At 39.3% G+C, this 16,708-nt stretch overlaps 1 protein-coding gene across 1 annotated transcript in view; it reads left to right on the top strand.

Annotated features, from left to right (window-relative positions):
* Positions 1–16,708, top strand: part of MYO9A (myosin IXA) — a 424,596-nt gene that overhangs the window by 376,074 nt on the left and 31,814 nt on the right. Inside the window, exons 36-39 of the mRNA XM_081084933.1 lie at positions 278–339; positions 12,747–12,939; positions 14,865–14,993; positions 16,476–16,581. Coding sequence (XP_080941059.1) covers positions 278–339; positions 12,747–12,939; positions 14,865–14,993; positions 16,476–16,581 — 490 coding nt within the window. The remainder of the gene's footprint in view (positions 1–277; positions 340–12,746; positions 12,940–14,864; positions 14,994–16,475; positions 16,582–16,708) is intronic.

Raw genomic sequence — 16,708 nt, forward strand, 5'->3', positions numbered from 1 at the left:
GGCAAAATTATAAAAAGTATAGACATTGTTTAGAAACTTTATGCATGTTTTTGAACTTTATTTTTCCAAATAGAATGGGTTAGATAAGTAAATTGAATTTATAAAGAATGGGTTAAATTTTTTTTCTTTCTAATATTGTACAAAGCATATATTCAATATTATGGCAGTCTGGGATCTAAAGAAAAAAATTTATATCCAAAATAAACATAAACTTTTTAAGTTCTTGTTATTGATGTACAGACTTCTAAAAATTCTGCATTCTTAACCTGTTTTTCAGTATGCAAGTATGCTTGCCATAAGAAGTGCTGTCTGAAAACCATAGCCAAGTGTTCTAAAAAGGTAAGAAGTTATTACCTGAGTAATAATTAACAGATTTGTTGGTTTTTTGTGCCTCATGAAAAGAAACCAAGGCCTCTTTCATAGTTTCATAGAGCAGTGGGTTTTAAACTTTGACTGCAAATCATAGTAAGAAATATACATTTTATGTCATGATCCAGCATACACGTATAGAAAGATGTATATTTATATGTAACTGAATTGATTTTCCTGGAACTACATTTTCCTTTACTACATGGGAGCTACTAAACTGATTCCCCTACAATATATTAAAACACTGCTTTTAAAGGTTTTCTACTTCATTGAACACTCATATGTCTTCCTAGGAGTTGTCTTAAAAGTGGTAGTTTACCATTAAATATTTTAACATGAACATCAAAATGCACCATTTAGTTGGTGGATGCACAGAGGTCTAAAAGATACTGAACATGTATTTTGGTGTCTCATGCTTCCAGGAAGCAACTGTTTTTGAAAGATTTCAGGCTTTTAATGATGTATAATCACATTTTCTTACTTATTAGTAACATACAGACAATTGTAACAATACTGTGCAAATCGGAACTATAATATAAATGTGTGTGCATGCTGTCTATAGCCTATAGATAGAATTTTCATTTGTTCCAAATTAGTAGACAAATCATGGCTACTTACCAGAGAGAATAGGGTGAATCCTCTGTAAAGAGAGAGAACATCATCCACAGCTTTTATAATTTGTTTATATACAATATAAGACATTAAGAAATGAGACTAAGAGAAAAACAGTACAATAGACTCACAGATGATCCAATTACTGAGTTGTCAGACATGTACTTTAAAAATTTTTTATTAGAATGTTCAAATAATATGTAAAAAGATAGAAATTTTCTTTTCTATCAGAAAGAAACTAGACCACCTTCTTATAAGAAAAAGCTCTGAATGGATTAAAGACTTAAATGTTAGACTCAAAAACCATAAAATTCCTAGAAGAAAACATAGGCAGTAAAATCTCTGACATTTCTCATAGCAATATTTGTTCTGATATATTTCTTCAAGTACAGGCAACAAAAGAAAGACAAATGGGACCATACCAAACTAAAAATATTTTGCATAACAAAAGAAATAATCAACAAAACAAAAAGACAACCTTCTGAATAGGAGAATATATTCACCAATGATATGTCTGATAATGGATTAATATTCAAAATATATAAGGAACTCAATATAACTTAAAACACACACACACACACCAAAAGAACACAACAACAAACAAAGCCAATTCAATTAAAAAATGGGCAGAGGACTTGAAAAGACATTTCTCTAACACAAGCGTATCAAACTCAAAGGCTAACACAGACCACATAAACAAGGTTTAAGTTTATGTGGGCCACAAAAAAATAAAAGCTTCAATTTTCATAGAAACGTAGGTTTATTTCGATAGAGATATGCTGAATACAAAGGGCTGAAATAAATGAGTAATCGTTAACATAAATAATAGAACATTTTAATAAAAATTAATATTTTTTCCTGAGAATTAACTTACTAGACACTGAATAACTGCACAAATTAATAGGTAATACAAATAAACCTATTTTTCTTGTTCTCCAAAAGTGAAATATTTCCTGTTGTGCACACCAAACAAGTCAGTACAAGACTAATGATGTGGCAATCAGCTGCTAAAATATTCGCTGCTAGTATTAGTGGAGATAAATGGTGTGCCTGCACATAAGGCGCATAAGGAAAATGAATGCAACATGATTATAATAATCAGTCATTAACGAACGTAGTAGTTCGTTATTAACTAGAGGCCTGGTGCATGAAATTTGTGCACAGGAGGGGAGGGCAGGTCCCTCAGCCCGGCCTGCACCCTCTCCAATCCAGGACCCCTCAGGGGATGTCCAACTGTTGGTTTAGCCCAATCCCTGTGGGATTGACCCTAAACCGACAGTTGGACATCCCTCTCACAATCCGGGACTGCTGACTCCTAAGCGCTTGCCTGCCCGCCTACCTGCCTAATGCCCCTAACTGCTGCCCTGCCAGCCTGATTGCCCCTAACCATCTCTGCCTACCGGCCTGATCACCCCCTAACTACCCCCCCCTGCCAGCCTGATCACCCCTAACTGCCCTTCCCTGCTGGCCTATCACCCCTAATTGCCCTTCCCTGCCGGCCTGATTGCCCCTAACCACCTCTGCCTCAGCCTCCGCCACCATGGCTTTGTCTGGAAGTTGTCCGGTCTAATTAGCATATTACCCTTTTATTAGTATAGATTATGTATAACAGGATATTGTAAAAATTAAGTTGCGAAATTTTTATTAAAACATTTCTTACATACCATTATATTGGCTGGGCCGCAAAAATATTTGTTGTGGGCCACATGCAGCCCGTGGGCCACAAGTTTGACATGCTTGCTCTAAGAGGACATATAGGTGGCCAGTAGATATATGAAAAATGCTGAATGTCACTGACCATTAGGGAATTGAAAATGAAAACCGTAAGATATCACCTCACACCTGTCAGAATGGCAATCATCAATAAATCTACAAACAGCCCTGGCATTAGGTTTGATTCCCAGTCCGGGAAACATATCTAGGTTGTGATTTGATCACTGGTCGGAGTACGCACAGGGGGCAACCAATTAGTGTTTTTCTCTCACATCAATGTTTCTTGCTCCCCCATTTCCTTCCCTTTCCCTTCCTTTCTCTAAACATATCCTTGGTGAAGATTAGAAACAAAACATATCCTTGGGTGAAGATTAATAAAAATAAATAAATCAATCAACAAACAGCAGTCGTTGGCAAGGATGTGGAGAAAAGGGAACCCTCATGCACTTCTGGTGTGATTGTAAATTGATGTAGCCACTATGGAAAACAGTATTGAGGTTCCTCAAAAATTTAAAAATGGAACTACCTTATGACCCAGCAATTCTTCTTCTGGGTACTTATCTGGAGAAATCCAAAACACTAATTCAAAAAGATATGTGCACCCTATATTTATTGCACCACTATTTAGAGACCCAAGACTCAGCAACCTAAGTCTCCATTGATAAATGAATGGCTAAAGAAGAGGTGGTGCATATATATATATATATATATATATATATATATATATATATAATGGAATATTACTCAGCCATATAAAGCAAATTAATCTTACAATTTGTGATAACATAGATGGACCTAGAGGATATTATGCTAAGTGAAATAAGTTAGAGAAAGACAAATCCCATATGATTTCACTTATATGTGGAATCTAAAAAATATATTAACAAGCAAAATAGAAACTCACAGATACAAAGAACATTTTGATAGTTGCCAGATGGGAAGGAGGTTGGGGGATAGGTATAAGGGAGAAGAAATTAAGATGTACAAATTGCCAATTATAAAAATAGTCATGGGTATGTAAAATACAACATAGGGAATATAGTTAACATTGTAATAACTGTGTATGGTGTCAAGTTGGTACTAGACTTATCTGGGTTATCCCTTTGTAGGTTATATCAATGGCTAAATACTATGTTATACACCTGAAACTAATATAATATTGCACATCAACTGTAATCGAAAAAATTTTTAAAAACAAAGAAAAATTTGCCCAAAGCTGTCCTCCTATATAATAAAAGCCTAATATGCTAAGTGTCTGGTCATCCAGGTGGCCGTTCAACCAATCAAAGCATAATATGCAAATGATATGCTAAGGCCGCTCAACTGCTCGCTATGACATGCAATGACCACCAGGGGGCAGATGTTCTGACTGGTAGGTTAGCTTGCTGCTAGGGTCCAGCCGACTGGGGCTAAGCGAGATGGGCCAGACATGCCCAGGAGCCCTCCTGTGGTCCATCCCCGGCTGGCCAACTTCCTATGTCCCTCCCTAGCCCCGATCGTGCACTTATGGGGTCCCTCGGCCTGGCTTGTGCCTTCTCACAATCCGGGACCCCTCACGGGATGTTGGAGAGCTGCTTTTGGCCCGACGGCGGAACAACCGGTCACTATGATGCACACTGACCATCGGGGGCAGATGTTCAACACAGAAGCTGCCCCTTGGTGGTCAGTACGCTCCCACAAGGGGAGCGCTGCTCAGTCAAAAGCCAGGCTCATGGCTGGCGAATGCAGCAGCGGTGGTGGGAGCCTCTCCGGCCTCCACAGCAGCGCTAAGGATGTCCGACTGATGGCTTAGGCCCTAAGCCATCAGTCAGACATCCCCCGAGGGCTCCCAGACTGTGAGAGGGCACAGGCCTGGCTGAGGGACGCCCCTGAGTTCATGAATTTCATGCACCAGGCCTCTAGTAATAAATAAACAGCATGTTAAAAATAAAAAATGTTAATAAACCAAATACTTTGAAGTACAACATCAGGTTAAAACCAACTGAGAGACTTCAGTGATATACTGTCTATAACAGACATGCTTAAATATAAAGATAGAGAAAAGTTGAAAGCAAAGGATAGATAGATATAGGATGGAAAGAGTAGCCAGTAGAAAGGTGGTGTAGCTGTATAATATTAAAGTGTACTTTAGGACAAGAAACATTATGTCAGATAAAGATATTTAATAATGAGAAAATGGTGAACCTATCAGGGAGACAGAAAAATTTTATCTTTAGAACAGTCTAATATAGCTTTTAATACCTGGCAGACAAAAATTCAGTAAAGATGAAAATGATATGAAAAACTAAGGTTAAAAAACTTAACCTAGCCCTAGCCGGTTTGGCTCAGTGGATAGAGCATCGGTCTGTGGACTCAAGGGTCCTGGGTTCGATTCCGGTCAGGGGCATGTACCTTGGTTGCGGGCACATCCCCAGTGGAGGGCGTGCAGGAGGCAGCTGGTCGATGTTTCTCTCTCATTGATATTTCTAACTCTATCCCTCTCCCTTCTTCTCTGTAAAAAAATCAATAAATTTATTCAAAAAAAAAAAACTTAACCTAGTTGTCATGTATTGAACTTGACATCCTATAATTGCCTGACTACAGTCTTTTCAAGTGCGCATGGAACATTTGACAAAATCAGTCAGGTTGGGCCATAAAGCAAGTTCCTACAAATTTCAAAAGATAGAAAATATTGAGAGTATATTCTTTGAGCAGAATTGAATTAAGCTATACATAAACATAAGGATAACTAGACAATTCTCATGTTTGGAAATTAAGCAGGATACTTCTAAATTACAATAAAAGTAGAAAAATATTTTTATTTCAGTGGTAATGAAATTATGACATAGCAAAAGTGTGGCTATAGATAAAGAATAGTTATAACTTTAAATCATATATTACAAAAGATACAAGGAAAGAAATGATCTAAATTGCCATTTCTAGAAAAAAAAAAATCCCAGGAAGTTAAACCCAAAGACAGCAAAAGGAAGATAATAAAGAAAAATAAATTAAATCAAAAGCATTTGTTCAAGAGATATAAATGTACAAAGACACATTTTAGCTCTTTAAAAAACCTCAAACAATAATCTCTGAGCAAACGATAAAATTTTTAACAAAGTGCCATGTCACTGCAGGTATTGCATACATTATAAGGTAAATAAAACACTATTACAAATACCTTGATACCAATAAATTTGACAATCTAGATTAATTGGACACATTTCCACAAAACACAACTTAGCTAAACTAAGGTAACAAAAAATAGGAAATAGAGTCATATTTATTATAGTGAAATCTATAATTGAAAATCTTTCCACAAAGAACTCTCTACGTCCAGATGGTTTTACTATAAATATGTGTTAGTATTTAAAGAAGAATCAACACTAATCTTTTACAAACTATGCCAGGAAATGGCAAAAGAGTGAATACTTTGTGACTTTTTTTTAACCAAATTGATTTATGTGAAACCTTGAAGGCAAGCATGAAAAGGATCCTATCAAATAAAAGAGAAACATGGTAATTGGCGTACAACCGCTACCCTTCCCATTGGCTAATCAGGGCAACTAGAGGCCCGGTGCACAAAAATTTGTGCACTCGCGGGGGAGGGGGGTCCCTCAGCCCAGCCTGGGCCCTCTCGCAGTTGGTACCCCTCGGGAGATAACGCACTGCTGACTTAGGCCTGCTCCCGGGTGGCAGAGGGCAGGCCCAATCCCTAGGTGCAGCCCCTGGTCGGGCTCAGACCAGGGCCGATTGCGGAGTTGGGGCGCTGCCCCCTGTCATGCACAGAGCAGGGCTATCGGGAGGTTGTGATGCCACCCTCAGTCACAGGGTAGGGCTGACTGGGGAGTTGGGGCACCATCCCCTGTCACACTCAAGGCAGGGTTGATGTGGAGGTTGTGGCGCCACCCCCTGTCACGCACAGAGCAGGGCCAATCAGGCGGTTGGGGCACTGCCCCCTGTCACTCACAGAGCAGGGCCCTTCAGGGTGGTTGGGGCGCTGCCCCCTGTCACGCACAGAGCAGGGCACATCAGGGTGTTGGGGGGCTGCCCTCTATCACCCACAAAGCCAGAGCAGGGCCAATCAGTGGGTTGGGGTGCCGCTACTCTCACACTCAGGGCAGGGCCAATGGGGAGGTTATGGCTCTACCCCGTCAAACACAGAGCAGGGCCCGTGGGGTGGGGGTGGGTTGGGGTGCTACACCCTGTCACCCACAGAGCCGCAGGGTGGTCAGGGGGTTGGGGAGCTCCCCCCTATCAGGCACAGAGCAGGGCTGATCAGGGAGTTGGGGCGCCTTCCCCTGTCACGAACAGAGCAGGGTGGATAGGGAGGTTGTGGCCCCGCCCCCTGTCACACACAGAGCCACAGGGCGATCAGGGGTTTTGGGTGCTGCCCCCGTCACGCTGATCCCGGTGCTGGGAGGCCTCGCGGCTCCGCTGATCCCAGTGCTGGGAGGTATATTACCCTTTTACTATATAGGGTAGAGGCCTCATGCACGGGTGGGGGCTGGCTGGTTTGCCCTGAAGGGTGTCCTGGATCGGGTGGGGGTCCTCACTAGGGTACCTGGCCAGCCTGGGTGAGGAGATGATGCCTGTTTGCAGCTGGTCACACATCCTTCAGGGTGGGGGTCTCCACTGTGGTGCCTGGCCAGCCTGGGTGAGGGGCTGAGGGCTGTTTTCAGGCCGGGGATGACTGAAGCTCCCAACCGCTCCCTTTTTTCTTTTTTCTTTTTTTATTCTGGGCCAGCTTTAGCTCTGAGGCTCCAGCTCTTAGGCCTCCGATGCTGAAAGTAGGTTTCTGGCCTTTGCTTACAATGTTGTGATGCTGCTGGCTGAAGCTCGGCGGACTAAAGCAGGTTTCTGGGGTTTTGTTTAGCTTCTATATTTGTTACATAGTTGCTTAGAGTTGCAGCTCAGAGGCCTGCAGCGGCAGGCGGGGAACGTTGGAGTCCTCTGTGACTGAAGCAAGCAAGCCTCATGTTAATTTGAAGCTGCCTGGCTGCCGACCGCCAACTTGACTGGCAGTTAATTTGCATATCGCCCTGATTAGCCAATGAGAAGGGTAGCGGTCGTACGCCAATTACCATGTTTCTCTTTTATTACATAGGATATGCATACCCCACACCCCTTTCCCCCCCAAGAATAGTCAGTCCATTCCCTTTCTATGCCCCTGATTCTATTATAATCACCAGTTCATTCTGTTCATCAGGTTATGTATTCCCTTGATTTTTAGATTCACTTGTTGATAGATGTGTATTTGTTGTTCATAATTTGTATCTTTACCTTTTTCTTCTTCTTCCTCTTCTTAAAGGATACCTTTCAGCATTTCATATAATACTGGTTTGGTGGGGATGAACTCCTTTAGCTTTTCCTTATCTGTGAAGCTCTTTATCTGACCTTCATTTCTGAATGATAGCTTTGCTGGATAAAGTAATCTTGGTTGTAGGTTCTTGGTATTCATCACTTTGAATATTTCTTGCCACTCCTTTCTGGCTTGCAAAGTTTCTGTTGAGAAATCAGCTGACAGTCGTATGCGTATTCCCTTGTAGGTAACTGAGTTTCTTTCTCTTGCTGAGTTTCTTTCTCTTGCTGCTATCTCTTTGTCTTTTGCTCTTGGCATTTTAATTATGATGTGTCTTGGTGTGGTCCTCTTTGGATTCCTTTTGTTTGGGGTTCTCTGTGCTTCCTGGACTTGTAAGTCTATTTCTTTCACCAGGTAGGGGAAGTTTTCTGTCATTATTTCTTCAAATAGGTTTTCAATATCTTGCTCTCTCTCTTCTTCTGGCACCCCTATAATTCGGATGTTGGTACGCTTGAAGCTGTCCCAGAGGCTCCTTACACTATCTTCGTATTTTTGGATTCTTTTTTCATTTTGCTTTTCTGGTTGGGTGTTTTTTGCTTCTTCATATTTCAAATCTTTGACTTGATTCTCGTGATCCTCTGGTCTGCTGTTGGGAGTCTGTATAATATTCTTTATTTCAGTCAGTGTATGCTTAATTTCTAGTTCGTCCTTTATCACAACATCGAAGGTCTCACTAGATTTCTTGAGGATCTCACTACATTTATCGGCGGTCTCACCAGTCTTTTTGAGGGCCTTACTAAATTTATCAGCAGCTTCTAGACAGTTCTTGAAACACCTTAAAAGTGTGGTTTTGAACTCTATATCCAGCAGTTTGCTTTCCTCCATTTCTGTCATTTGTGTCCTGTTTCTTTGTCTCCGCATTTTTTTTATGCTTTCTTGGTGCACCCCCTTGTGGTCTTTGTGCACAGTCTTGTTGTAGTTAAGCCTTGATTGTTGTAGGTAACACTGGGGGGGATTTGACCTCCAGGCCAATTGGCTGTGAGAATCAGCTATGTCTGCAGTGGTAGAACTTCTGTCCTGATCTCTAGGGAGGTGCTAATCTAGCCTCTGCCTGAGGCTATCCAGCAAATGCCTCTGTGCAAGGCTTGGGCGGGGCGAGTCCCAGGGGATCAACAGGGCAGGCAGAGCGAGCAGTTATGGCTGCTCTCAGTCCTACCTTCAGAGGCGCTGCTTCTCTGTGTCCAAGCAGTTGCTGCAAGTACCTTGGAGAGAAAGCTTCCTTCATGTTCCGACCGATGCCAGACAGTCCCACTTCTCCCGTATGAGTCTGGGTCCCCAGAGACTCGCCTGGAACTGGAGCTCAGAGCCTGATACTCCCTCCTGATTAAAAACGACAACTGCGCCCTCAGCCGCCAGCCTGCTCTGCATGCACCTCTGCACCTTAGTATTTTACTAACGCACTGCGCCTCCTCTCAGTCTCAGTATGCTTTTCTCTTTCCTTCTAGTTGTAGAATTTCCACTCAGCCAGCCTTCCTGTGGTTCTGGGTGATGTCTGTTCCATCTTTTAGTTGTATTTTTGAAGTGGTTGTGCGGGCAGCAAACTCAGGTGTTTACCTATGCCGCCATCTTGGTTCTCTCCAACATATTCTTGAAATTATTTGACAGTATTTATCAAACTTGAACGTAAGCTTTCTCATGACTTTTAGCAGTACCACTCTAAGATATATATACTCAACAGATATACATAGATATTTGTGCCCAAAGACAAATACAAGAACATTTATATCATCACTGTTTGAAATAGCCCCTAACTGAAAGAACTCTGAATATCCATTAGCAATAGAATGAATAAATAAACTGTGGTATATTTGTATAATGGAATGCTATATTGCAATGAAATTAAACTATTGGTACTCAGAAACATAAAGTTCAAAATTGATGAAACTAAGTCATGATATGCATGTTCTACCATTTATATAATGTTCAAAAGCAGATAAAACTATAGTGATACAAGTATAGGTACCGGTTATTTGTAAACAGTAAAACAAAATTGCTTGAGGGGAATTTTATATTGCTGGTTATATTCTATTTCTTGATTTGGGTCCTGGTAACAAGTGTGCATTTATTTTGTCAAAGTCTATATACACTTAGGATCTGTACACATTTTTGTATGTATGTCCTACTTCAATAAAACTTTATTTAAAATTCTCAGGGAAGTTAATTTGGAGGAAAAAATTACAAAAACATTTTTACAAAGAAAACTCAGTTAAATTTTTCAGTTGAAAATATTCAAATTAATTTTTCCTTGATTTCTTGAGTCTTCATTAACATTACCAATGCCCTAGCGATAGCCATATCATTTAAATAAATTAATTATATAAGTGCATGTGTATATTATAATAATAATAAGAAGAAATTTGGCCAATATTCACTTTGTTTTAATCACTACAGCAAGCATTATTTTATTTATTTAACAATTCATTGAGCATTTGTCATTTACCAGGTACTGTGCTATATATGTTTATCTGTAACTTAATCTGTACAATAACCCTCTGAGATAGAAAAATGATATTCCTGTTACAAATATGAAATAACCTAAATAACCTAATTTATATAGTGATTCTATAAAATTTTTACTTGTATCCTATAAATAATTCAAGATTAATTGTCTTTTCTATTCCACCTCAGACCTAGAAATATTTTTCAGAGATATTACCTTGTATAATTTAAGGCTGCTGGAAAGCAGAGTATATGTAGATGAATGATAAATAAAAATATAAAACTTATATCTCGCCCTACTTAAAACTCTTTGGTGGCTTCCCCTAGCTATCAGGACAAGACCCAAATTCTGTAACTTAGTATTCAAAGTCCTTTATAATGTTAGATTTTTCTCATTTTTAGTTCAGCCATATCAGATTAATGTTAATTTGCCCAATTTTGTAGTTCTTTGTTTTCTGTGTCTAACAGGTGCTTTTCTTGCTTTCTTTACTCATGTACTAGTATTTGCTTTCCAACAGATTAAGCATCAGGTCTTCTCAAGGTCATTATTTGTTACCCAGCCCAATCCTTCCTGATCTAGCTGTTTCACTTCTGTAGCTCCATAATACTGAATAAATCTGTTGTTTCTGTTCTGTTTATCTCCACACACTTAAACTACTAGTCTTAGCATTAGTCTTAGGATAAGGACTATCTCTTATTTGATTTTGTTTCCCCATTATCTAACACTTAAGTGACAAATGCATTAACATAAGACTGTAAAGAGAAATTAGGATCAATTCAAGTAATATCTTAAATGTTAGACTGAGGAATGTTTGCACCTTTTATTCAATATATACTAATTAGCCCTGAAGATTTTTGAGGATAATAAAGTAGACTATAGCTCCGGCCAGTTTGCTCAGTGGTTAGAGCACAGCCCTAGGACCAAAGGGTCTCAGGTTTCATTTCTAGTCAAGGACATGTACCTGAGTTGCAGGTTTGATCCTCAGCTCCCAGTCACGGTGCATGAAGGAGGCAACCAATTGGTGTGTCTCTCATTCACATTGATGTTTCTCTTTCTCTCTCTTCCTCCCTCCCTCCCTTCCTCCCTCCTCCCATCCTCTCCCCCCACCCCCTTTCATTCTCTCTAAAAAAGTTATGGAAAAAATATATCCTCAGGTGAAGATTAACATAAAAATAAAGTAGACTATATATACTTTACAGTATATTAAGTGAAAATAGATATGGGGAAATTCATTAAGAAGCTATTGGAATAGTCCAAGTATGCAGTGATGCAGGTTTGAACTAGGGTGATGGCACTGAGAACAGGAAATTAAAAATAGAGTGTATTGCTTGATTAAAAGAACTTGGCACTGCTTGGATGCAGATAGGAGGACGGAGTGGGGTACACAGTGTTGGATTGGGGAAGAAGAATGGTGCAGGAGAGGGAAAGGACAAAAATGAAACTTACACAAAAGGTTTTTGCTCAGAGATAATATCTCACATTTTTCTTTTCTGAGAATTGAAATAATCTTAAGGATAAACTATTCTTTTGCAGTCACATAAACTGTAGTTAGTAAGATATGATGTCAGATACACTATTGAAGTAAATAAAAAAGAGCTAGAACACTAAACATGGGCCAATCTGTGTGTGCCTCTGCCTTCAGCTATGGCATCAGTGTTTAGTTGAACTTCTCTAAAATTACATAAACATTGAAGCATTTTTTTTAATCCTCACCTAAGGATATTTTTTTTTCATTGATTTTAGGGGGGGGGGCGGGTGGAGAAAGAGAGACAGAGAGAGAAACATCTATTGCTTGCCTCCTGCATGCGCCCTGAAGCCCGGGATCAAGCCTGCAACAGAAGTATGTTCCCCCGACCAGAATTGAACCCTCAACCCTTTGGTCTGAGGGCCAACTGAGCTGGCCAGGCGACAATTCTAATTCAGATAAAATTGGTAGATTTTCTAATGGTACCTGTTAAATGTTAATATACATTTAAGTTCCCTCTCTCTCTCTCTCTCTTCACCTTTACATGAAGAGATTTTTAACAGGAAGGGAAATAGCAGCCTGTTACCTTCATTCTTCACCCCCATTATTTTTGGGGGGTATTCCTAGTGGGAGAGGGTGGAAACTAACATAAAACTTACTTATACTGTCAGCTTTAACCATGATCCCCTTTCCCTCTAACTCTCATAACTAGGCTCATAAGGGAAATAAGTAGTTCCTCTTAAAAAATTGGTTAAACATGTTTAAAGATGTTTGAACGTATTTGGAAACAAAAATTATCTTCCATTTAGTATGACCCAGAGCTATCGTCTCGACAATTTGGGGTTGAACTGTCCCGTTTGACTAGTGAAGACCGAACTGTTCCTTTAGTGGTGGAAAAGCTCATAAACTACATTGAAATGCATGGACTGTACACAGAAGGTATTTACCGAAAGTCTGGTTCAACTAATAAAATCAAGGAGCTTCGACAAGGTCTAGACACAGGTAAGAATGGAGCCCTCCAAATCAAGACCAAATGACAAAATAGTCATTTTGTGCTCTTAAAGTTTTTATTACCTCCTGCATGCGCCCTGTTGATCATTTTTTGTGCCAGAAGAATGTAATCTTTTCTGTGATGCTTATTTAATCATTTTGTGGCTTTCTAAAGAGACTTTTTACAAAAACAAAAAAGTTTTTGATTTTAGAGAGAGAGATCAATGTGAGAGAGAAACATTGCTTAGTTGCCTCCCAGTACACACCTGGACCAGGAACTGAACCTGAAACCTGGGCTTGTGCCCTGACCAGGAATTTAATTGGCAACCTTTCCGTGCATGGGATATCACTCAATCAAATAAGCCACACAGGCCAGGAGGCTTTGATTTTTATGTGGTCAATTCAGCAAACATATATTGAGTGTGTCATTTATACAAGACATTATTAGGTACTTCAGACAAATCTCATTTAATCTTTTTAACAGTCTGGTAAGATTATGATATCTGTAATTTGCAAAGAAAAATTTAGGTTCAGGGTAATTAAATGAACTGTTGATGATGCAGGGCACTGAGCTAATGCTGTTATATGTAATACAGTGGGGCCTTGACTTAAAAGTGTCCCAACTAACGAGTTTTTTGAGATACCAGCTGTCTCTTGGCCGATTTTTTGCATTGAGTTGACAGAGTAATTTGAGTTAACGAGCTCCTTAACGAGCTCCTTAAGGAGCTCGGTTTCAGAACAAATTAAACTCGTAAGTCAAAGCCCCACTGTAATCTTCACAACAATCCTATGAATTAGGGATTATTATCCCTGTTATAGATTAAAAAAACAGAGGTTTAAAGAGGGGCTTGCCCAAAGACTCATCACCCTTAAGTAGTCAAGCTGGAATTTTAACACCAAATCTTTAGAATTCATAATCTAAGCTATTGCCTGTTAATCTCTATTTTTCTGATTCCAAGTACAGTTTGCAGTGCATCTTCCTACCTTCCTACATTGATGACATAGTTATTTAAACTGATAATTATTGGGTTGAACATGTAGCTGTGAACAGCTTTAGCTACAACTCTGGAATGTATCCAGGGGTTTGACTTTGGTTTCATTCTCAACTTCTACTCTTTATTGCTATTGGGAATAGGTCATTTTGAATCACACTTATGTATAAAGCCTCTCTCTGCATAGTCAAGAAGCTACCCACAGTAGTTGTGTGTGTGTTTTTTTTTAAATGAACAAATCAATGAGAAATAAATCAGTAAGGAAATAATAACAGAAAATGCCTGGTAAAATTTAAGCAAGAGGTTCTGCCTACTCCAGTTTAAAGTCAATTGCCAACTTGACTCTTGGATACTGAGTCAATACAAGTGAAAAATCAATCATCCTATATCCTTTCGATCATCTTGATTATATCATCTTTAAACCTCATCTGTAGAAACTCCTTAAGGAGTTAATAAGTGAAACAGAGTAAGGATATTTCCTTTACATTTCCTAAGTTCAATTATTACTCTCCTTTCATCTCTAAGAATGACTTAAAATCAGCCTTACTTTTAGAAAATGTCCTCTGGGACTTTTTTCCATTTGCCATCTAAAGCATTGTTACTAAAAGTGTGGTTCAAGACAAACATAGCAAGATAAGTACAGAAGTTGAGAGTAAGCATTTGGAAACTGTTAGAGCAATTTAACAGTGCTTTGAAACTGATCTTTTATTTTATTTTACACATGGATCAGTCTATAACAGATTTGGAAAACAAACATAAACTGCTCATTTACTAACTACAGTTAGAAGCACTGCTCCAAAGCATGGGATTAGATTGTAGAAGATATAAATTAGCCTGATTAAGAACATGAAGCCTTCTTTTGGTGATGATAGTTTCTGAAATGAATTATTTGAATCCCTTTGCATGTTTTGTCTTTATTATCTATAAACTCTTGTCTATAAATAGATGCTGAGAGTGTAAACCTAGATGACTATAACATACACGTCATTGCAAGTGTGTTCAAACAATGGCTTCGTGATTTGCCCAATCCACTCATGACCTTTGAACTGTATGAGGAATTTCTTCGAGCTATGGGTAAGCACAGGCTTCCTGAGTTTGAGGGAAGGCCTACACTTGGGAAAGGAATACCACCTTTGTTATAGATTATTTAGGCATCCTCTAACGGTTTTACCATGAAGATCCAAAAGAATGCTTTTGGTAGTCAATATAAACTGGCAGTAAATGTTGACTTTTTTAGAGGCTCATTAAAATGTCAGTGTCTTAAAAGTTTTCCGAGTTAGTTGCTTGTCACAGATTGCAAGACTAGGGTTCCAAACAAATTAAAAGATTAAATAGGATATGTTATAGGCACCTCTCACAGACACCAGAGAGGTGTTAGGGGACAGCCCCATGAATGGGAGGGAGAGGGCTGTCCCCTCCTCGGTTCTAGTCTTGTATGAATGAATTCATACAAGTGACTCCAGATAATTGCATTGCGTTAAAGTTCATTTATTAAGAAAGTAAAGCATTCGAATTTATTAAAGAAAAAAGGCAAGCAAATCTATCTGGCATGAAGCACGGATGGGCTCTCAGCTAATCTGAAGAGTGAGTGTGGTGTGGGGATGGGTTGCCTTATATACTTTTTTGTCTATAAATTTTAAAATTCCTCTGCTAGATATCCTAGTACAGGTTAACTCTGAAAGTCTCTCTCTTTTATGCTTTGTTATGGCTTTCTCAGAATTTATGAGAAGCACCTGGCAATTAAATTCAGAGACTATTGGCTTTTTTGTTTAAACAGTGGGATGAGATGAGACTGCACTCTTCCTTCCCTCTTATTCCTCCTCTGTGCCTCTCCCTCTTCCCTTCCCCCTCTCCTGCATTCTTTGGAGAAACATTAACTATTTGCTCTCATGCATCCTTGATTGGGGGAAGATAAGGGCTTGCTATTTATAAGCTGGCTACAGGCTGCCAAACTGTTTGGCCTTGTTTAATTTTCTTAATCTCAGTTTCCCTATTCCTCCCACCATGGAATTTTCCTAGCTGCTGCTTAAACTATAACGGGATATTTAAGGGTTGGTTTATGATCATTTAAATTGTGAATTTAGGCAAGAACTCTGTGTAAAGCTGGCTGTCTATTTTATGCCAGGTTTAACAGGTTATGGAATTTAGTTTTTCAGTGCTGATATGTAGACTATGAGTGAAGGCCTAGAAGTATGTAGTCTCTGAGGCATGACTTCTCAAAGGCCCATAAGACTTACTTAAAAATTTTATGGCAGTTGATTAATTTTAATGGGGGATCAGTTAGCCACCAGATGCCTGAAAAACTAGGGCATCTCTTTCCCCTTGTTGTAATCAAGGGTTATTGGAATATAGATTAAAACTCAGGAGATGGCTAATGAAAATAGGACTCAAGCAATGAGAGATAAGTGGTAACTGAGTTAACCTGCCACATAGGCACAACTACCTCTCCTAAAACTCTAGAGCCAGTCTCCCCTGCTACCTAATGTCTATCCAGGAGGGATATGCTGTATATAAGAGGGGATATTCAATCTTATATGCTGCTCTTACTGTTTTTAGGTCTTCAGGAAAGGAAAGAGACAATCCGTGGTGTATACTCTGTGATTGATCAGCTCTCCCGAACTCATCTTAATACACTGGAACGCCTCATCTTTCATCTTGTCAGGTAACTTCAGCAGTTCCTTTTGGATTCTTTTAAATAAATGAAGAGCTCTTTTATTTGGAAAACTGATAGATCTTTTTTTCCCTATGTATAAAGTCAATGCCTGAAAGAGATAATTAACAATTCCTTG

Source organism: Myotis nattereri (genome assembly GCF_964212035.1).
Source record: "Myotis nattereri genome assembly, chromosome: 1".
NCBI lineage: Eukaryota > Metazoa > Chordata > Mammalia > Chiroptera > Vespertilionidae > Myotis > Myotis nattereri.